The 23681-nt window shown below is 45.1% G+C and overlaps 1 protein-coding gene across 3 annotated transcripts; it reads right to left on the minus strand.

Moving 5' to 3' along the window:
- Window positions 1-1552: 1552 nt before the first annotated feature.
- Window positions 1553-22588, minus strand: LOC108931254 (tyrosine-protein phosphatase non-receptor type 7-like). 3 transcript variants are annotated; one of them, XM_018746922.2, is made up of 10 exons: window positions 22377-22588; window positions 19082-19564; window positions 13177-13360; window positions 12641-12725; window positions 12158-12237; window positions 9626-9763; window positions 3971-4078; window positions 3736-3893; window positions 3285-3398; window positions 1553-2653 (listed from the first exon to the last, which is right to left on the minus strand). In XM_018746922.2, exons 2-10 carry the CDS (start codon window positions 19558-19560, stop codon window positions 2524-2526), a joined length of 1476 nt encoding a protein of 491 aa, XP_018602438.1. In that variant the 5' UTR covers window positions 19561-19564; window positions 22377-22588; the 3' UTR covers window positions 1553-2523. The 3 variants fall into 3 exon arrangements, with proteins under 3 accessions (XP_018602438.1, XP_018602437.1, XP_018602439.1); XM_018746921.2 differs by having other exon boundaries at window positions 3971-4081; XM_018746923.2 differs by lacking the exon at window positions 1553-2653 and having other exon boundaries at window positions 3293-3393; window positions 3971-4081.
- Between the last annotated feature and the right edge of the window lie 1093 nt (window positions 22589-23681).

A 23681-nucleotide genomic window follows, 5' to 3' on the forward strand; every position in this document is an offset into this window, starting at 1 on the left:
TAGAGCCCAGCGGCGCAACAGGCCAACTGAACTGACAGCGGTTGTTGTACAAACGCAGCAATGGGTACGTTGACGCCTATGTGCAAGAGAAGATGTGCTACAAATTCCCATGGAAAAGGGTGCAAGGAGCACAAGAGGGAAGCGGCCGTCCCTCTGCTGAGTTCCACATTGGCTGATGGTGGTCAGTATCTCCTGGGAAGCTTCAAGAGCAGGGAGGCCTCTGGGCTTCAGGTCAGCGGTCACTGCTCTTGGCCCATGAATCTGTTGTCCTGGTCCTGTGCCTGGTCTGCACACGCACACGCACACGTTGGGTTCTCTACCATCTGAACCTGATTAATGAGCCTTTTCTTGGTCAAGTGTTCTATGGGAGGGGGGTGTGGTGGCACAGTGGGTTGGCCCGCGTCCTGCTCTCCAGTGGGTCTGGGGTTTGAGTCCCGCTTGGGGTGCCTTGCGACGCACTGGCGTCCCGTCCTGGGTGTATCCCCTCCCCCTCCGGCCTTACGCCCTGTGTTGCCGGGTTAGGCTCCGGTTCCCCGCGACCCCGTATGGGACAAGCGGGTCAGAAAGTGTGTGTGTGTTCTATGGGATTGAAGTGAAGCTAATGAGCCACTGCAACTTTGCATTTGTCTCAAAGGACAGATGAGCAAAGAGGTTTTTGAAATTTGGTTAATTTGATTTCAATTTAAACATTTTTGCAGGAACTCAGTGTTTTCAGTCATTAGCCGAACAGCAGTGAAGTGAAGTGTTCAATCTACTGAACCTTAAGTTCACTTATAATGTTTTTGTTTTATGTTTCACTGAAAGATTCATGTTGATCAAACATTTTATTGGACTGCAGCTGACTGATTGATTGATCGATTGATTGATTGTGATGGTTGCAGCACTGTTTCATCCTAGACTATTACACTGTAAACGTTGTTCTGCAACCTTAGAAGGGTTAGGGCCCTTTTTGTCTCGTAGGAAGCCGACTCTGCCAGTTGCCTAGAACAAAGCTAAAGAAATAAAGAGCATGAGGGAGGACATTTATTTTGTCAGCAGGATGGCAGGTCTCTGAAGCATTTGGTTCGCTTAAGGGGGTGCGGTTCTGCTGTTGGTTTGGAGCCCAGGCTAGTTTCTCCTCTGTTTCTGGCTGCAAAGGGTCACACCCTGTTTGTTTGTTCACCTGACACTTTCCTCAGAGCTACATACAGTCTCAGGGAACTGACTTACGTATACAGGTGGGAGCAACAGAGAGAGGGTGGGTACCTTACTCAACATTACTATAGCTGGAGCGGGATTCACACCAAAGGCAGTAACACTAGCCACTACACTACCTGGTGCCCAATTTTGTCTGCTTAGCTTGTTTGTTAATAAAGCCATATTTTGTGTGGGAAACCTGAATCCCTTGCATTCCCTCTGCCCCACACCCTTTTGGTATTCAAAGCAAATGTCATTGCAGAATGTGACACTTGACAAAAGCTTCCAGAGAAAGTAATTAACCAATAAAGTACACGGTATTATTCAGAAATTAAGTTTATTAAGTGAACAAGTTGTCCATTGAAATGTAACGGGAGCATCTGGTCTGTGCTGTAGACATTCACTGAACGAGTATGAGGTCTCGTAGGGTCAGAGGTCAGGGTTTGTTCACATTCATATCTTAGGGTGAGGGCTTCTTCTCCTGTAGCCGAATTCAGACTAACACGAAAAATATAGGGACCTTCTAGTGCAAATACTGCTGAGTCGCAATGCATTTTACCATGGTATAATGGAAAATCGTCCCCATTAAGCAACACTTCTACTGTGCGCTGGATCCTCGTTATGATCTCTGAAGTAATGAACTTTCAAGGTAATTTTCCAGTTACTTTAATATTAATTGCATTTTCCTCATTTATCTATTTTGTAAAATGTCTTTGCAGCACTTTGACGTCAACCTGTATTTACCCTCCAAGCCAACGGACGGCAGTAAAGAGGAGTATGAGGCCACATGAACTCAACTCGCTGCCAAAGTGTTTACAGCTTGGGTGCGGTGTTCCTGAGCATCGGCCATCAATAACAAGAAGAGGAACACAATTACACACGTTTTTAGGGGATCAGACTGTCTGCGACGAGCCCCGAATGGGCATTTTTCATTTTTTGTCATTTCTAAGTAGTTTTAAACTAGCTTGAATCTTGCTCAATTTCTTTTTCTTTATTATAAGCTATATCAAAGCTGTTTACAGAGCTTCACCTGTAAATAAGCTGAGGGAAGTCTGCATCAGTAATCCTACTTTGGAATTTCAAAGAAAATGAGTTACGAACTGCCCCCCAGGCCCAGTTGTGTTCGTAAGTCCTGTTTCAGCACATCTTGAAAAGGGAAACGATAATGTGTTTAGAGCAATAAATAGCTCACGTTCGCCCTGAGAGTGTCCTGCTCGTTCATTCCTCTGTGAACAGGGCTGCGGAACCTGAGCTGAGGGACCCCATGTTCAGCATGAGCACCACAGTAGGGCCCCCGCCACGCAGCGAGGGAGTTCCCGGCGTGACCGTGCAGCGGAGCCCGTCTCCTCAGCAGGATGAGTGCGGCCGGTCACTGAGGCCAGCGGTGGGCTCGGTGCTGGCGCTCAGCTTCTGGCTGTACAAGGCCAGGGCCGAGTAGACGAACTGGTACTGCTCGCTGGTCTGGATCATCCCGCCCCTGCCAACGGAAAATGGGTCATCGTGGCTCACGCACCGGTCCGTCACGACTCTGACGCCATCCATCGCCACTTGACCACGCTAATGCCAGGAGGAGGTTCTGTAGTACCGAAGTAGTACCCCTACACTGTCAGCTGTCCCTGTGAGGACATGTTAAGAGATCTATGGTTGGAAATCACTTAAATTAAAATGTAGAGTTTTTTTTTATGTTGTTTTCATTTTGCCCAGTAACCAACACCTCGAGAGGAAAGTTATCAGTAACAATGATGCCATACTGGAAGGTAGCTGAGCGTTTTTGACACTTGCTAACCAAATTATAAATCTGCATTTACAAAAAAATATATTTTTACTAAAACTTATGCAAGTAAATCTTTAAACAAATAGATTTTTTAACAGTTTATGATACTTTGCCATTGTTTAAGCTTAAAAAAATTTTTTTAAAATATTGTGTATTGTGTACCTAAAAAATGGCTTACAGGATAGGCTCTGGCTCACCGCAACCCTGATCAAAACAAGCAGGTCTTGAAATCGGATGGAAGGATGAATGATGGATTGCCTGGTCACATTAACATGAACCATACTGGAGCGTGTAAATATGAGTACAGTACTGTAGTCGGGGGCAGGGAGCTCACCTGTCCAGTCGCAGCTGGCAGACAATGCCCAGGATGTCAACCTCGCCATCCCGCTGCAGCTGCTCGCAGCCCACGCTACAGGCAATGAAGCAGCCGGTGCGGCCGATGCCTGCGCTGGCCAGCAGGGGGCAGACAGCACGTCGTCATACACTCAGCATATAAGGGCCGTCCAGTCCCTACAGTCCCTACAGTCCCTACACAGTCATTGCAAAGACACACCCCCACTGGTGGGCAGATTTACTTTACTCAGCCTTTTCACATCGCATGCGTTTGTATTGCACTATGTACCCCCGCTTAGGTTTTTCTTTTATGGCTTTCTAAATGCTGTGTGTACTCTTATTTGTACACGTTTCGGTGTTGCTCTTCTTCTTGTTCAAATAAACACACACAGACACACACACAGACACACACACACACGGAGGACATATGTGAGGAAGGGCAGTGGGAGAACCTGCAGTGCACTATCGTGGGCCCAGACTTGCTCAGGGTGCGTTTGTGGGCCTGCACATCCAGCACCAGCCTCAGGAGGGTGTCGGCGCACTCCGGAATCTGGTGGTCCAGCCAGAGCGAGTACCAGTAGTGCCTCACCCACCTGCTATCGGAGCCCACCTGCCAGGAGGTATTTACACTGAGCATCACGCTGTTCCGCTGCAATGTGGCTGAGCTGGGGCTCGACGTGGCCTCACCTGGACCGTGAGCTCTCGAACTGTGTAGCCATCGCACAGCTGCTCTGAGATCACCTCCACACTAACCCTGCCATACTGGCTGCGGTGCTCGGGCCAGTAGCGCACACACTTCTGCAACACACGTGGGAGGCCACAGAGAGATCAATCTATAAAGAGTGTTGTTAAGCAAACTGCCGTGCCAACAGGGAAATGAAAAGTAACCAAACCTTATGAATGGCAGAAGACAGAATACATTAGTTCTACTATGGTAATAGCAGTTGTACTACGGTAACGGTACAGCTGGCTCGCTCGTCTCAGGCTCAGCTCTAATATCCAAATTGCTCAAGAGGCACCACTGGACAGGAGCTTGTGGAGATACCTAATTTTCAGATTTGTTTTCATCTTTATGTAGCTGAAAGTCAATAGAAACATTTAAAATGAACATTTCCTAATCGAAGAAAAATAAGAATAAAGAAGCAATTATTTCAACTGTATGCCGAAGATTTGTCAAGAGCCGAGTATATACAGTGCATTCAGAAAGTATCCAGACTCTTTCACTTTTTTCACATAGTTTTCTCTTACAGCCTTATGCTAAAAAATGCTACTCTCTTCTATATGTGTCCGCTTGGTGGTCCCGCGCATGAAAGCTAAAGCACAAAGGTTCTCGGTTCTGGCTCCATTGTGCTCAATCTCCATCTGCTGAATCTCTGTCCACATTTGCAAAGTGTCTTAAAAGTCATCTCTTCCAGACTCACTTCGCCCATGATCCTTTAAGTTCATGTAATTTAAACTTTTAAACTTTTAATATTGGACTCCACACCTGCAATTTGCTGTACATTTCTAATACACACACACACACACACATTTTCAGAACCGCTTGTCCCGTACGGGGTCACGGGGAACCGGAGCCTACCCGGCAACACAGGGCGTAAGGCCGGAGGGGGAAGGGGACGCACCCAGGACGGGACGCCAGTCCGCCGCAAGGCACCCCAAGCGGGACTCGAACCCCAGACCCACCGGAGAGCAGGACTGTGGTTCAACCCACTGCGCCACCGCACCCCCCATTTCTAATACATCTTTATTATATTTCTGTTATTCCACATTTTTAGAAGATACGCTCAAATTCTTTTACCACAATATTTTATCTTTTTTATCCTATTATTTATTTTAGTATTTATTCTGTCCTATTTTCATCATTATATATTCTTCATATTTCTGCAGTATGTTTCTAATTTTTACTTTATTTGTATTGCCTTTTTTATATTATCTTTTCGTATCAGTCTGTATTACAGACAGTTGAAAAAGCATTTCACTGCACGTCGTACTAAGTATGGTTGTGTATGTGACAAATAAATGTGTAAATGTTCATGCACTATAACTTTGAGATCATAACTGTTGAACAATGGATAAACATGTATGCAGCTACTCCTGTAATGTAACGTAAATGTTTATATATGCAGTATATAATATAATATAAAATATATATAAAGCTCATCTGCCCCCTGAGATTTTAATTAACTTTTACTGTTGTATCATTGAGAGCATCCTGACTAACTCCTTCACAGTGTGGTATAGCAGCTCTACAGTGTGCGAAAGAAAAGCCCTGCAAAGGGTAGTGAAAACCGCCTAACGCATCACTGGCACACAACTACCTGCCATTGAGCTTCTTCACCATAGCGGATGCTTGCGCAGAGCACACAAAATCATCAAGGACTCCTCAAATCCCAGTCACAAACTGTTCAACCTCCTTCCACCCAGGAGAAGATTCAGGGCCATTCGCACCAGAACCAGCAGGTTCAGGGCCAGTTTCTTCCATACAATGATCACCCTACTGAACTCTATACTTCACCGTTAGGTCACTGATGTCTCACTGACGCTTTACTATTTTTTTAACTGCCTGTAATCATTATGCGGTTCTGCTCCACCTTGTACTTCCCATGTTATCTCTATATAACAATAATAATTATAATTGTAAATAACTGATAATTCATAGCATGTCCTAGCTATCTTTCTCTGTGTGTGTATATGTATATATATATATATATATATATATATATATATGTGTGTATATAATATGGAAAAATGTATATCTTTATAGGGGGTGCGGTCCTGCTCTCCGGTGGGTCTGGGGTTCATATCCCGCTTGGGGTGCCTTGCGACGGGCTGGCGTCCCGTCCTGGGTGTGTTCCCTCCCCCTCTGGCCTTACGCCCCTGTGTTCCCGGGTAGGCTCCGGTTCCCCGTGACCCCGTATGGGACGAGCGGTTCTGAAAATGTGTGTGTGTGTGTATATCTTTATATTTATTTATTTATTTATATATGTATAATATAGATATATAATATGTATATTATCTGTACATACACAGTGCATTATCCTTGTTACTGTTGTTCATACTCTATAGATATTTATATATATATACATTACTACTGCTACCTGCTCAACAGCTTCTGTACATACTCTCTGCCATATTCTATTTATTTACTTGTTGTAAATATATTTCTTCTATTTAACCGCACTTGTTCATTTGCACAATTCTACTATTTTCACTTCTGGTAGATGCTAAACTGCATTTCGTTGCTGTGTACCTGTACTATGCTATGACAATAAAGTTCTATCTATCTATCTATCTATCTTATATACAACACTGTGAAAAAGTGTTAGGCACTTAGATGTTTCACAGAAATATTTGTTTCAGATGGTTTTTTAATGTCTTCTGCATTAGTGTCAATGGCAAAAAGCATATTTTACAATGTAGATTTCCAAGCATTCCTTTTGCAAAAAGTTACAGTATTACAGTAAGGGTTTTGAATATTGTTAAAGAAAGAAAGCACACGCACACACACACACACACACACACTGTCTGAAACCACTTATCCCAAGTGGGGTCACGGCACAAGGCTGGAGGGGGAGGGGAGACACCACCCAGGAGGAGACGCCAGTCCATCGCAAGGCACCCCAAACAGGATTCGAACCCCAGATCCGCCAGAGAGCGGGACCTGGCCAAACCCGCTGTGCCAAGTGGTTGTTGACAATGGATGGTTACTAAGCTTTGTTGGAAGTTTAAGTAAGAGAATTATTTTTGGAAGCATTCTCACTTTACAGCTTTTTTCCCCAAGTGCCTAAAACTTTTGAACAGTTCTGTATATAAAAAAATGAAGAATGTGATTGGGAATCATCAATAGTCGGATAAAGTTTTATACAGCTACGTGTGTGATGAACATTGGTTCATCTGGTGGAAATAAACTAAGTTTACTTAAGAATGACGACACATTTGCAGCTAGATCTCTCTTTCTCCTAATGTATTGAACACATTGTATTTTCTATGAGATGTACGACGCTTTGGAGAAAAGTCTCTGCAAAATGAATAACTGTAAATGTAAATGTAAAATTATTTAAATTCATTCAAGCTACACTAAATACCCCATGATGACAAAGCGAAAACAGGATTGGTGAAATTTTTACAAATTCCTTAAAAATAAAAAACTGAAATATCACTATCACATAAGTATTTAGATCCTTTACTACGAAAAATGAAATTTACCTCAGGTGAATCTTATTTCTATTGATCACCTTTGAGGTTTATCACGCCGACAAGCCAAGTAGCCGTACCTGACAATAATCAACAAAGCCAAGGACAAAGGCAGCACTGTTCCGGCACAAGGTTGTGGAAACTTGCAACGCCTTGGCTTGTGATTTCAGCAGTTCATCCCTTGCACCCTGTTCCTCGTTCCTGTGTTTACCTGGCTTTCGACCTCTGCTTGCGTTGCCTAGTTCTGTGTACTGTCTTGCCCTGAAAACAACGTCTGCACCCCGATCGACCAACACCTGTTCCTGACCACCAATTTCGTCTGCCTCTGTGGGTTTGTTGCAGCCAGGATGACCTCACCCACACTTGGGTCCAAACCACCTACCTCCTGCCTCCCATCCCTGTCTGTGCCAAGATGTTTCTTCACTTTTTTTGTAGTCCACCTGTGGTAAATTCAATTGATCGGACATGATTTGGAAAGACACACACCTGTCTATATTAGGTCACACAGCTGACAATGTGTATCAGAGTAAAAGCTAAGCCATGAGGTCAAAGGAACTGCCTGCAGAACTTAGAGACAGGATTGTGTCAAGGCACAGACCTGGGGAAGGCTACAAGAAAATTCTGCAGCACTCAAGTTCCCAGGAGCACAGCAGCCTTCATAATTCTTGGATTGTTTTTTTCTGAGTTCAACACAACCAAGACCAAATAGTTTGGCCTCATTTCTAAACATCGTGTCTGGAGGAACCCAGGCACCGCTCATCACCCGCACAATACCATCCTAGTGGTGAAACATGGTGGTGGCAGCATCATGCTCTGGGGTTGTTTTTCGGCAGCAGAAATAGTGAGACTATTCATGGTGGCAGAGCGAATAACGCTACTGTCTCAGTGTCTGGGTGACTTCACAGTCTGTGTGAACTTTACATGTTTTCCCCGTGTCTGTGTGGCTTTCCTCCCACAGCCCAAAGAACTGCTGTTCAGGTGGACTGGTGACTCTAAGTCACTCATAGTGTGAGTGAGTGTGTTTCACTGATGTATGGCCGAGGGACTCGTTGCAAGAAGTGTATCTAGCAGTGTGAATCGCCTTTGGTGAGTAAGAGAAGGCTGATAGCACTATGTAGTGTTCATTGCAAGTTACTTTGAAGGAAAGCATCTGCCAAATGAAGTAATGTTGTCATGGTTGAAGGAAAGCTGAATGGAGCAAAGTAGAGAGATATCCTTAATGAAAACATACTCTGGTAATTGAGCTGAAGGTTTGCCTTCCAACAGGACAATGACCCCGAGCACAAAGCAAAGACAACACAGCAGTGGCATAGGGACAACTTAGTGAAAGTCCTTGAGAGGCCCAGCCAGAACCCTGACTTGAACCCAATTGGACATCACTGGAGAGACCCGAAAACAGCCGTCCACCAATGGTCCCCATACAACCTGCCAGAGCTTGAGAGGATCTGCAGAGAACGGCAGAAAATCCCCAAATCCAGGTGTGCAAAGCTTTTTGGGTCATACCAAAGACGACTTCAGGTTGTAATCGCTCTCAAATGTGTTTCAGCTAAATAAAGGGTCTGAATACTTAGTATGTGAAAAAAGTAATGTGATATTTCAGTTTTTTTTGTTTCAACAAACGTGCAAAATTTCTACAATCTTGTTTTTGCTTCGTCATTATGCGGTATTGAGTGTAGCTTGACGAGGAAAAATTAATTTAAACCATTTTAGCCTAAGGCTGCAACATGAAAATATGTGAAAAATGTGAATGGATCTGAATACTTTCCGAATGTACTGTAAATAATGAAAGGGACGTATGAAACTTTGACCTTTTGTTGATTGTGACTTTGAGGTAAAAGTGACTTTGGAACAAAATGAGTTACAAACACACTTGTGGTCCCCGCTGCGGTCATCAGTCGAGCTGCTGATATACACTCACGTTGCAGTAACTCAAATGAAAGGAACACCCAAAGTGCCACGAAGCAACATTATGACACAGCGGTGTATAGACATGCATACACTGGATGCACAGCATGTGGAACTGCACGGAGAGCCCACCTGATGGGCAAAACCGGTGATGCAGCAACCACACGGGTACCACCCTGTTGTTATGGGCTGGTAGTGCTAATGTATTCTTAGCAAGGGAGACAGGTCCCTCCATTTCCTCACCTCCTTCTTGTCCTTGAGCTCCGTGATCATTACAATGATGGTGGATTCCTCCTGCCAGACCATCTCCCAGAAATCCCCCAGAGTGTTCGTCATGGGCCCCTGGGTGGCGATGTAACTCTTGGGTGCTCCACCGAAGCCCTGTGCAGGAAGCAGCAGTCAGGGCCACTGCCTTACGAGAAGTGTGTGGGGAACTTTACCCAGATTTACAATGGAATGACAGGGAATGCAGGGGATGGACAGTGTAACACAATGGGAATGACACTTAATTTTTTGAGACCTCCAAAATTATGACGCACGCTTCACGTAGGCGTCACATCCTCTGTTGCCTGCATCTCCACTCTGGATTTCATTGGACGAACTGCAGTTTCAGAAACAGGACAGCGAATAAACTGAGGGTGGTGTCTGTTGACTGCGAGCTTCTCTGATTTGTCCTCACGGTGGTTTTATTGTGTCCTCAGCTGCAAATGAGACACGGGGCCAGAACTGCTTTAGCTTAATAAAAAAATCTAAGTGCTGCTAATGATGGGCTTCCTGTCCTGCTCTGTTCTGTTTCGCCCTGTCCCACTGCAGTAGTTTCCTGGACAGATGGACACTGAGGCCCTGCAGTGAAGGAGCTCTTGATGAAAAAAAGAACAAATAAATACATAAATAAAGTGTTAGGTCCAGGTTTTATTACATTTTAGTTCTTGCCCCATGTTTCAAAAAGAATTCAGGGATTAAATACTCTTGTGAACCGTTCATTGATAGTAGTGAAGTGGATCAAGTAACAAATACTCTTCTGTCCCAGTTACGTGCGCAAGTTGATGTCTGGTGAGAATTTAAATGTAATTGTTCTTGCTGTCTTTATTTTTAGTCCACTGTAAGACATGTGGTTTCAAGGTTATAGCAACGTTCGGCAAGATCCCATAACGTCCTTGTCTTCACCTCATGCTCCGTGAACTGGACCCAGTGGTACTGGTGCTAATGTCCAGTATGCTTTGGACCCAGTGTCTTACTTGTCAAAAACCACGTTTCTCTCTCTCTCTCTCACACACACACACACACACACACACACACACACACACACAAAAAAACTGCTGTCTCACAGCACCTGGGTTGTGCGCGAGGACGTGGGTTTGATCCCGCTCAGTCTGTGGAGTTTGCATGTTCTCCTGTGTTTGTGTGGGTTTTCTCTGGATGCTCTGGTTTCCTCCCACAGTCCAAAGACACACTGTTCAGGTTCACCCATAATGTGTGAGTGACACAGAGAGACTGTGTTCCACTGATGTATGGATGAGTGACCCACTGTAAGTAGTGTATCTAGCAGTGTAAGTCACCATGGTGAATAAGGTGTGCGGGCTGATAACACTACATAGAGTTCATTGGAAGTCACTTTGGAGAAAAGCATCTGCTAAATGAAGTAATGCAAACCAAAGAACACACAGATGAGAGCGATCACACTCATCAGCTGTGATTATCTGCAGAACCTTTCAGCAGCAACTCAAAGCTCTGCCCTCAATATCTTCAGACGGTCTACAGACTCCCAGAAGGCCAAAGAGGACATGTTCGTTCAGCTGGTGGGCAGCAGAAACACCCTGAGGCTGGGACATCTGACAAGGAAACTTGTTCCAGGTCAGACATGAGTAGAACTTCCATGAGAACCCAAGTGCTGAGCTTGAACTAACATAGCATTTTCTTTGCTCAAACAGGGCGGTATGTGAGGAATGATGAGATACACACGAAAGCCTATGGGAAAATTGCCTGCAGAGGCACGTTGGTGAACTGCCGCATGCCCTTGAGGATGTGGGTTCATGTCTTCACCATGCCACATGTCCACATGGGGTGAAAAAGCCCTGCATGTGCAAGGTGTCTTGTGTTTATGAGTCAAATGGTGTTGTACTGGTATTGTACTGCTCATTTGTGTATCTTATAATATTTAATTAAAAAAAAATTGGTGTGGGTATCGGGATTTGTATGTCTTATGCACCTACTCGAACGATGAACCTCGGTGCAGGAAATGGTAGGGAACAAACTAGATTTGCTTGAGACTTTCATGTCTGCAGCTACGTCTCCTTCTCTTAATGTAATGCATAAATTGTACTTTTGCTGAGATGTACATTGCTTTGGAGGGGGTGCGGTGGCGCAGTGGCGCGGTGGGTTGGACCACAGTCCTCCTCTCGGGTGGGTCTGGGGTTCGAATCCCGCTTGGGGTGCCTTGTGACGGACTGGCGTCCCGTCCTGGGTGTGTCCCCTCCCCCTCCGGCCTTACGCCCTGTGTTTCCGGGTTAGGCTCCGTGACCCCGTATGGGACAAGCGGTTCTGAAAATGTGTGTGTGTGTGTGTACATTGCTTTGGACAAAAGCGCCTGTTAAATGAAAAAATGTAAATGAATGGCACTCTTTTTCATTGCCATGGTGTCGGTCTTTGTGAGGGGACCTAAGAATATAATGAGCAGCCATCGCTGTATCCGGAGAAAGAATGTGGCACAAAAAATAACAAAGTGAAACCTGAAGAGAACCGATCCCAAGCGCTGCCTGTAAATGCCCGTCTTACCCGGATGTAGTTAGCATTGATATATGTTCCGTCCTCTGCTTCTGTCCGGTCTCCTTGCAGGCAAACCCGGGTCTCTGGATCTGAGTGGAGAGACCAGCGGAAAGCTCTCATTACTCGGCACTTAGCGGATCACAAAGTATGCTTAGATAAAGGGCACAGTGGCACAGCGGGTATTGCTGGTGCCTCACACCTGCAGATGAGTTTGCATTTTCTCCCAGTGAGACGACCTTTGTATTGCCAAGAAAATCAGCTTTCGTCAGTTTCAGCTGCTCTTGTTCGGGACGAGGCAGGAGGCCACATCTGAGATCAAGGTCACTTTGACGTGTCACACAGGCACAACACAAATGGACAGCGGAAGTATCCACTTTAGCATCTCTGACACAGGAGCTGTCTTCGATGCAAGCAGTCCCATCCTTTCATACAGATGAGCAAAACCAAGCAGTGGAATTATGCTCAAAGGCCAGTCCAACATGTCACACTCACTTGGCAGGATGCTCTTGTATCTGTCCTTTAAGGCATGCCCAGGAACATCCAGCTCAGATGCATTGACAAAGTTTGGTGGGATTTTCTGCACAGAAGGAAAAAAAATGAATTAAACGCAAACCTTATTTTTGTGCACCCTGTGGACACCATAAGACCTCACGCAACTTAAGTTATGCGTATTCCGCCACTTGTTATGCACAATATGAGGTGGGCTGAGCACCTGCCATGGCACAGGGTGGGGAGACTTGATGGACAGCAGTCCAGTGCCTTCCCTATGCTGACTGATGAAACGGTTAAGGCATTTCCTGTTTTGGCCTGTGTGAGGGTACACTGGAAGGAGATGGCTTGTTTGAGAACTTTTCACTGCTGTTGACTTGCTTCAAAGGGCCATTTTAGCCAAATGATTTATGAATTAGATTTAAATTAGCATAATAAAAGTCACTCGTCCCTTTGAAACCTCTGCTCAGTCTCCCCCCTTCACCCAGCTGTGGTCATTTTTTTGTTCACTTGTCCTCACCTTATGCCTGCTGGTTTACCTGGTACTCCTGGTCCAGGATATGTATCTGGCGGGAGGCCTCCTGCAGCTCTGTTGCAACCAGGGGGCGCTTGCTGGTCCTCAGAAGGTGCAGGATGGTGTCACGGGGAGTAGATATGGTGCACATAGGTTCAACTGTGCCGAGGGTGCTCACATCCAACACCAGAGATACATTGGAGCCCCGCCTGCAAAGACAGATTGAAAAGCTTTGTGGTCAGGGGTCAGAGGTCAACCATCTCTCTCAGGGAGAAATGTGAATCAGCACAGAAAACGCTTCCACCTATGACTCCTCACCCAAGATTTGTCTCTCTGGCAGAGGTGGCTTTACAGGTTTGCGCATGGCCTTCTTACAGATGTTTGAACAGATAACGTCTCAGTCCACAGCTACTCACAAGGCCAGCAATCCTCTTGATGTTGTTTTCAGTGCTGTGGTCTGTGGCTCTCCAGCCTTCTTTGTTAGACCCCTTCATGCTTCTGACCTCTTCTTCCTCTTTTTTCACCCTTTTTTACACTCAGCCCTCTATGTCTACCTTCCACCAATGCACACATTATTATCCCTGCCAGAACTCAACATCTCCAACCTTCTGCTCTCTCACCAAGGTACCTCCTGCCCTACTGACTCTGTTCCATCAAGTTCTGCATAACTCGTTCCATTATTGCTTCTGTCTATAATTCCTTCCTCTCTAGTGGCCGCTTCTCTTTATCAGATCCACGTCCTCAGCACAGCCACAAGCACCTGGTCACAATCAACGCAGCTGGGTATAAAGGGCACCAGTCCACTACTGGAATCTCGTTGAGACAACCATCCACACTGTGCTTGTATGTTGCCAGTTCTGCTCTCTATGTTCCCCTCCTTGTTCCTTCTCACTTGTATCCTGTCTGCTACAGCCACGATCATCACTTCACCCCTCGGTTCTGAGCCTTCGCTCGTCTCGACTATGATCTTTGCCCCAAAAACTGCCATCTGAACAATCTCACATCTGGATCCACTGCCCCACTGCCTGATGGGCCAGCGTCACACTCATCTGTCTTCAGAATTGTCCATGTCCCACTAGTGTACCTCTGCTGTAAACCTTTTTCTGTACCCAAACTCAGTCCAGATTTACATCTCAACTGTCACAGATACTGGTCACATCGCAGCATGTCTCTGACATCTTCTCCTGGTTGATCAGTCACCACCTACAGCTCCAGGCCGAGAACCTACATTTCCTTTCTGGTCCTTCTACTTGTCAAGATCTCTCTATTGAATGTATTAGCTGATTTATCCGTAATAGCAGGTGTATTCATAGCAATTAGGAAGAATGACTAATTGCAAATTCTGCTTCTTCACCCACTCTAAAGCCATAACTCGATCTTGCAAGCTCCCACTGCGCAACATCCATACAAACAGCCTTTATCTCACAACAAACTCTGTGCAGCTCCTGGCCTAGAGTATGCTGATATCACTCTTGGACTATTGTAACTCCCTCCTGTCTGGTCTTCTAGTCCCTGCCATCAAACCTCCAGCGGTGAGGGCATATCATGGTACACGTTATGTTTGCCTTACTGAAGCATTCCCTTTCATCCCCTCCCCATCCTTCTCTCACCACTGGCTTCTTATAACTGTCAGAATCAAATTCAACACATGCATTTATTTAGTAGATGCTTTTCTCCAAAGCGACATCCAATGAACTCTATGTAGTGTTATGAGCCCACACACCTTATTCATCACGGTGACTTACACTGCTAGATACACTACTTACAAGGGGTCACTCATCCATACATCGGGGAATACACACTCTCTCTGTCACTCACGCACTATGGGGGAACCTGAACAGCATGTCTTTGGACTGTGGGAGGAAACCCACACAGACAGAGGGAGAACATGCAAACTCCACACAGACTGAGCAGGGATCAAACCCATGTCCTCTTACACCATCCAGACACTGTGAGACAGCAGCGCTACTTGCTGTGTCACCGTGACACCCACTCAGATTACGGTCTACCAAACCATCAACAGATCTGCTCCCTGATACTTCCACGGCCCGATACTTTAACACATTTGAAGTTCTACAGCTGGATTTCAAGTCAAAACCAGTATAATGATATTACTTATCTACCGTTCACCTGGACTGTACTCATCTTTGCTCGTGGAATTTAGCAACTTCATAACCAATTTAGTCATTAATCATGGCAAAATTATCCTGATGGGTGATTTCAATATTCATGTAGACGTGTCATCAGATACTCTCGCTAATAGTTTTCTGTCTCTCTTAAACTCCGTCGGTTTTACCCAAGTTGTTACCTTTCCTACTCATTCCCGTAACCATACGCTCAATCTCATCATAATTTACCGCGTAGATGTACATCAGGTTAATGTTATTCCTTTAAACAAGGCTATTTCTGATCATTACTTATTAACCTTTGATCTATACCTGCCAGTGCCGTTCGACCATAGTAAGACTAAAATTGTGCGGCATATTGATGAAAATACTATTGCTAAAATTGTTGATTATATTAGAAGCTCAGATTTTGGAACGAGTGTAGATAATATTGATCAAATGGCTTTAGTCTATTTAGATTATAATTCGGTGGTAAAATTGGCGCTAGACTCTGCGGCTCCACCAAAAACCAAACTTATTCGAACTGTAAGAAACTCGCCGTGGCATGGTTCAACGAATCAACTCGTGCAATAAAGTTAGAATGTCGTAAATTAGAGCATAAATGGCATTCTCTCTCTCACACACGGGGAACCAGAGCCTACCCGGTAACACAGGGTGTAAGGGATACACCCAAGACAGGACAGGACACCAGTCCCTTGCAAGGCACCCCAAGAGGGACTTGAACCCCAGACCCACTGGAGAGCAAGACTGCGGTCCAACCCACTGCGCCACCACACCCCCTAAATGGCATTCAACTAAACGTTTATTATGTAGCCTGGTCCGATTGTCTAAAAAAAATATAAAAAAGAACTTTTTCATGCCAGATCCAAATACTACGCAAAGTTAACTGATGAAAATCACAAGAACCCTCGCTTCCTGTTTAATGCCATCGCTTACTTAACTGGTAAACACAAGGATAAACAATGTATATCTGCCACCATTACTAATGATGAATTTATGTAGTTTTTCAATAATAAATTAGAGAATATCCACAAATCCATAGTGCCTTCTAGTTCGGTTTTAGCCAGCATAAGCGTTTCTGACGATCATAATATTGGTCATCCCCACCATCTCAGTAGTTTTGACGTAATAACTGTAGAGGAAATTACCATGCTAATTCGCTCTATGAAAAGTACTACCTGTCCTTTAGACCCAATCCCCATTAAATTACTGAAAGCCGCAGTTTCCGTGCTTGCAGAACCTATTGTTAATATTGTTAATACGTCATTACTAAATGGCTGTGTTCCAAAAGCTTTTAATCACCTTTATTAGACCCGTACTAAAGAAATCGGATCTCGATTGTAATAACCCATGTAATTACAGACCTATCTCCAATCTATTGTTTTTATTCAAAATTCTAGAAAAAATCGTAGCTTCCAAAATTGTAAAATATCTAAATCATAATATATTTTAAAAATTTCAGTCTGGCTTCCGCACTGGTCACAGCACTGAAACGACACTCACATGTGTTGTTAATGATATTCTCATTTCTTCTGATGCTGGTCAGATCTCTATTCTTATGTTACTGGACTTAAGTGCTGCATTCGATACTGTAGACCATAGTGTCCTACTGAGCAGACTTGGAAACCTGGTTGGACTAAGAGGTACCATTCTGAAGTGGTTTGAAACGTATTTAGCTAACCGAGAACAATTTGTACTGAAATCTGATGACTGCACTCTCTCCATCTCAACTACGGTTTAGTGTGGTGTGCCACAGGGCTCTGTGTTGTGTCCATTACTGTTCTCACTCTTTATGTTACCATTGGGTGACATTATTCGCCAACACAATGTGAATTTCCATTCGTATGCCGATGACACACAGCTATCGTTTAAGCCTGATGATCCATCACATGTGGTGTCTTTAGCTAATTGTTTTACCAGTATAAAATTATGGATGAGTAAAAATTTTTTATCTCTAAATGCCAGTAAAACAGAAGTACTTGTGGTGGGTGGTGATGCCAAAACTCTTGACATAATCATGCCAATGTTTACAACAAATTGTATTACTTTCAACCGTACAGATTGTGTCAAGGATTTGGGTATCCTGCTGGATGGAAAGCTGTCATTTGTATCTCATGTAAATGCTTTGACTAAGTCGTGCTTCCTTCAGTTAAGAAACATAGCTAAATTACTGCGATTCCTATGTAGATGAGGTGCTGAGAAACTGGTTCATACTTTTGTTTCCAGCAGGCTGGATTACTGTAATGCTTTTTTATCGGGTTGTCCATACCAGACTGTATCCAGGCTACAGTTGGTACAAAATGCTGCTGCAAGAATTGTCACTAGAACTAGGAAGTATGACCATATAACATCTGTACTTAAATCATTAAATTGGCTCCCGGTCGCATTTAGAGTTGATTATAAAAGTCTACTTTTGACCTATAAGGCAGTATATGGCATTGCTCCGGTTTACCTTTGTGAGATTATTGACTCTTATCTCCCAGGACGATATCTTTGTTCGTTAGATGCAGGTTACCTTAAAGCACCTGTGATCAATAAGACCTCAGTAGGAGGTCGCGCCTTTAGTTATAGAGCACCTAAACTGTGGAATAGTCTACCAGTTACTGTTAGAAATGCCCCCTCTTTTTGTTTTCAAATCCCGACTAAAGACTTACACGTTCGCTCAGGCATTCCACCTCGAAATGTAATTCCACTTGCCTTAGTTCTTTTTTACCACCATTATATAAATGCATAATAAATTAACTTAACACATTACTAACTCTGTTCTTTCTTCTTGTTGAGCATTGCCTCGCTACATAAGACTTGAGGAGGCTGGCCGGTGGTGACAGACGAATACCATGCTGACTGAGGATGATGACCTACTGCCACGATGAACGAGACATTCCATGCTGAGCTGGGGATTCAAGATACCATATAGCAACAATATCATTAATCTAGAATTAATCTAGAATGCCCAAGAGGGGTTGGAAACCACTAGCCCGTGGACCCCCAGAGGTTTTTTCTCCTTCAACTTTCAGTTGGGAGTTTTTGTTCCTTTCGCCAGTGGCCAGTAGGTATACTTATAGCTCTATAATAACTTCTCCATTATGGTAGCCATTAGTCGACTGTGTTGTTTGTTTATATCTGTTTTTCTGGCCTTATGCCTGTGTTAAAGAGCTCAGTGTCACTGTGTGAGAAGAGCGCTCTATAAAAATGAATTGAATTGAATTGAATCACTCGCTACAGTCCAACCAGACTGCTACGTTCCTCCGCCTCTGCCCGTTTGGTGGTCCCACACATAAGAGATACGAAATAAAGAGCACAAAGGTTTTTGGTTCTGGCTCGGATGTGGTGGAATGAGCTCCCCGTGTCACACAGGACTGCTCAGTCTCTCTAGATTTAAGAAGGGTTTCAAAACTCTGCTCTTTCAGACTCACTTCTCCCGTGACCTCCTAAGTGCTTGATAATCGTGTCCATGTTTGTTATTTGTTTAATATTTTTGATAATTTATTTAATAATTGAAAAGCCTGCATTTAGCTACTGGTGTAACATACAATGGTTCATACTGTGGTATGAGAGAAACCGACTGTACTCAAGAATCATGTGTCTGCATCCAAAATCTTTGCTTTGTTAATCTAATGCACTTATTGTGTTGTTCTCTGAGATGTACAGTATGTCACTTTGAGGGAAAGCGTCTGCTAAATGAATACGTGTACATTTAAATATAAACGTACGCTACTTTGGTGAAAACTGTCAAAATAAATTAATGAATGTAATAGTAGGTGGCAGGGAGCTGTGCTTCCTGGAATCTTTTTCCCGTCATACCTCTCCTGAAGACGAGGCTGCTTACGACTGCCAACCATACGCAGACAGACTGCGGTAGAGGATCTCTGCGCAGGAGATGAGCTGGGATCCATGTCACTGGGAGAAGGGGGCTCACTGTGCTGATCAGTGTCAGTGGGAGATGATGGATTGCTGGGCTGGTCTGTGTCACTGGGAGAGAGAACATCTTCAGGATGGTCTGTGTCACAACGAAAGGGAGCTTCTTTGGTCTGATACTTGCTGTTGGCGAGGAATCCTTTGGGCTGCTCTGTGTCACTGTCTCCAGGGGAGTCTTTGGACTGATTCGTGTCACTAGGAGATGGCGATTCTTTCGACTGCTCCTTGTCACTACGACACGGTGGTTCTTTGTGCTGATACTCATCACTTTCAGATGGCGACTCTTTGGACTGGTCTTTGTCACTGCAAGTGAGAGGTTCTTTGCGATGGTCTGCTGAGTTGGTGGATGATCTGCGCTGTTCCATGTTGCTGCAAAAGGGAAAATGTGTGAAGAGCCATAAGGAGGAAAAGGGTGAAAGTGGGAAAAGCTATTGTGTCAGGACCAGTATGATACATGAATTTGTGTGGACTCGGGAGAAAAATTTATTCAGAAGTTTGCTGTGCAGTTTGTGATGAATGTAGACGCAGCGCTGCAGTGATCTGGTCACTTGTCAACAAGGAGGCGCTGGCAGTTGAAGACATGGGAACACTGAGACTGGGGGACGTGGAAACAAATGAGCATGCGAGACATGGGAACACAGAGATATGAAGATGACGAGACTGGAGAACTTATGGTGATGATACACAGGAAGACACTGTGAACTGACACTTGGCACAAGGCATCTGTACTCAAGAGCAGAAGAGATGAGAATGAGACAAGATGAGACCAGGCTGCTCTAACGCTCAGTCACAATGGCTGTAGCTGATAAAGAATCCATAGCTCCACAACCGACCTTTTCTGCATTTAAAGGACTTGTTATTCAGTACTTGGAGGACTGATTTATCGGACCAGGTGTGCCAGGTTGAGAAAAGTGACCCTGTGCAGGACCATTGGTGATCACTGGGGGTGCTGCTTCTAGGGAGATGTGACACTGTCTAGCTTTACTGTAAAATGTGAAAAGTGTGTTAGCAAAAGTAGGGGGCGCGGTGGCGCAGTGGGTTGGACCGGGTCCTGCTCTCTGGTGGGCCTGGGGTTCAAGTCCCGCTTGGGGTGCCTTGCGATGGAATGGCGTCCTGTCCTGGGTGTGTCCCCTCCCCCTCTGGCCTTATGCCCTGTGTTGCCGGGTAGGCTCCGGTTCCCCGTGACCTCGTATGGGACAAGCGGTTCAGAAAATGTCTGTTAGCAACACATTCAAATGTATATGCAGGAGTAAATTACAATAAATGGCAAATAAGTTAACAGAATTAGTACTCAAGCATTTGTTACAACTTGTTATAGTCAGATTCATGAGGCACATGTGAACAGCATTTTAACATTTAAATTAACATTAACACATATTTCCCAGCTTTCTAGAATGTGGTTATACAATCAGTTGTTCACTGTCATTTACAGTATGATCAAAGCAGTCCAATCATACGCATATTTAAATGATGTGATTAATTTTTAACTGATAAAATTTTGACACCAACTTACTATTGTTAACCTCTTACCCAAGTCAGGGTCATGGTGGTTCAGAACTTATCCCAGAAGAACTGGGTGCTAGGCCACTCGGTACATTCTGGGTACGACAAGGCCAAGGGCAGCAATCCCCACACACACACACACACACACACACACACACACATACACACACACACACACACACACACACACACACTCACCAACCAACCAATTTAGAGTCACCACCTGAAACATGTCTTTGGACTGTGAACTTTAGTGGAAACCCACATGAACATGAGAATAAAATGTATATTCCACATGGACTGAGTCTAATTTGGAACAGTGTCTGAACCGCCCAGGTACTTTTCAAACACTTAACATATTAACACATTAGGATTATCCATGCAAAATGGGATTTGATAGTCCCCATGCTTAAATTAATTTAATTGTAGCAATTTTTAAAATAACTCTTTTCAATAGCAATTGAAGACCATCTTAACTTTTATACATTTCAGGAAGAAAAAATCTTAATGCATTAACATAACTGAGCGCTTTTTTTTTTCTTGAAGTTCACTTTCCTGGACATGAATGAATTAGTTTTTCAGTGGAAGTGGGAAAAAACTCAACACTAAAGCCTGATTGGTCAAGACACCCTTGATTGGTCTCACTGCAGTGGAAGACTGAGAGCCAACTGTGAGCAATACATGGACATAAAAAGGACAGCTTAGAGTAACGAAACGTCACTGGCTCAACCGTAAAAAGGGGCTCTGAATGATGACCAACAAATTCAGAGTGGGCGTCACAAACACAGCGATGGTGACCCGATTCAGTTTAAGAAGAGAAAGTTAAAAGAGTTAATGTGAACAATGAAAAAGTAATGAGAAGATGGTTACAGAAGCGTAAGACAGTAAAAATAAGTTTGCCTTTACAGATGTACTTGAGTAAAAGTTAAAAAGCATCAATGTGAAGAAATACAGTATTGTGAACAGTGCAATTTCTCCAGAAAGTGAAGCAGAAGTAACACAGTACAGTAAATTTAATGTGTTACTACACTCCACTGGATCCCAGTAAATCCCGGGGCATGGGACAGTGTACCACATGTCCAGAAGCAGACACTGGTCAGTCACAGAATTGTCACACACAAAATTGTCATTCAATTGTAGCCATCAGTGTGCCATCCTACCTCCGTCCAGCAACAGTCCACTGCAGTCCAGATGTACAGACAGATGTTCTGTACCAAAGTACCATTAACTCAGAGTTATCCATTCCACTTCCTCAACAAGGTCCAGCTGCTTCTACTTGCACAGAGGATGTGGGACCAGAGAACTGTCAATGCAAAGTGTGTGGCAGAGTCCCATGAAGGAGCATGCGGAGTAAGTGCCTTGTAACTGAAATGTACTGGCAGTGTGACTGCACTGTCTCTGGATGTAGTAGAAAATTTCCATCGTGATGCTGTCCGTCTCTCTGTCTGTGTCTCTCTGTCTTTCTGACAGAGGAGTTGTAAGGAAGTGCTGTCAAGAGAGAAAGAAATGTGGAGGACGGAGAAAGTGGCGCAGTGGGAGTCGAGTGGACACAAGTGAGAAGAGTGAAGAGCAACAGTAGGAAACGACAGTCACTGTGACAGTAAATGATGCCCCCTGCGAAGCACCTCACCCCCCATTCCCCCCACACCACCAGCACGCGAGAGGACCGGACCCATACCTGTGGCGCGAGCAGAGCAGTCCCACCGCTGTGGCGTGATGCGGCGTGGTGTGAGTGTGTGTGTGTGTGTCGGGGGGGGTGCACAAGACGAGTCGCGAAATGCACAGCAGGAGCAGGAATGCAGACTCTCCCGCTGGCAGAAGGAGAGGCGCGTGCAGGAACCAACACGCACCAAATACTTTTATTTCTGACGCAGGACTTTAGTGGGGCGAGGAAGTGGGTGCGAGAGACTGAGAAAGAGTGAGAAAGAGAGAGAGAGAGAGAGAGAGAGAGAGAGAGCACGAGAGAGAGAGAGAGAGTGATAGAGCAAGAGTCCATTCTTGTCTAAACATGAGTGAGAATAGGAAGAAAAGTCACTGCACAGGTGTACTTTATACCTGAGAGAGCCTCCCTCCCACTGATCACACACACACGCACGCACGCACGCACATACTGCCGGGGGTAGTCATGATTTTAACCAAAACAGCAGCACTGAAGCTACTGAGGCCCCGAAAGGCTCTCCGCCCAGACCCAATTGGGGAAATGGACCTGTGCACCCCAACACCTCCCACAACCATGTGTGTTTCACTGGCTGCTCAAAGGCCAAAAGCCAAGGGCGCAATGAGCACGGTGTGTGAGTGTGTGACCTGCCTATGCACATGGCTACTGGTTCAGCGCATCGGCGCACTGTGCTTTCTCATGTCACAACACACAAGAGACAAAAATGAGACACACACAGTGCCGGGGTGCAGTCGAGGGCAATCGGCACTGAGCTGCTGCTCTCCGCAATAAACATGCGGTTGCCGTGTTTGAGCCCATGCAGCGGTGGCAGGGTGGCAGGGGTTACAGAAGCAGTCCCCCTCCGGCAAACCCGACATCAGCACGATCAAGACGCACACCCACCCACGGTCCGAGCGAGTCGCGCTTCCGGCCGTTACTGCGTGGGAGGCGTCGCTTGGCAACAACCCCAAAGCTGGAAGTGGGGGCTTGAGCAAACCACTTCCTGTGGTGGTGACACAGCACTTCCTGCTGTCAACCGGAGCTCCAGCAAGACCCGCTGCTCAGCTGCGCTCTCACGCGAATCCCCAAAGTGATGCAGAGTGCACGGCCAATGTGACGCGGAGCGTGTCTCCTGCACGTGAATGAGGCTGCAAGCCATTGATGCCACAGTTACAGCTGTTGAGCAGCTTCTTCTTGTGGTCGCGACGCAGGTCAGCGCGCGCTCCCCCGCATAACAGACATGGCCCTTCCCAGCCTTGCACAGATGTTTGCACAAGTGTGTCGATGTGTCTGAGGGCAGCAGAAAGCCGTTTCAACACATCCATG

Source organism: Scleropages formosus, chromosome 2 (genome assembly GCF_900964775.1).
Source record: "Scleropages formosus chromosome 2, fSclFor1.1, whole genome shotgun sequence".
In the NCBI taxonomy this organism is placed as follows: domain Eukaryota; kingdom Metazoa; phylum Chordata; class Actinopteri; order Osteoglossiformes; family Osteoglossidae; genus Scleropages; species Scleropages formosus.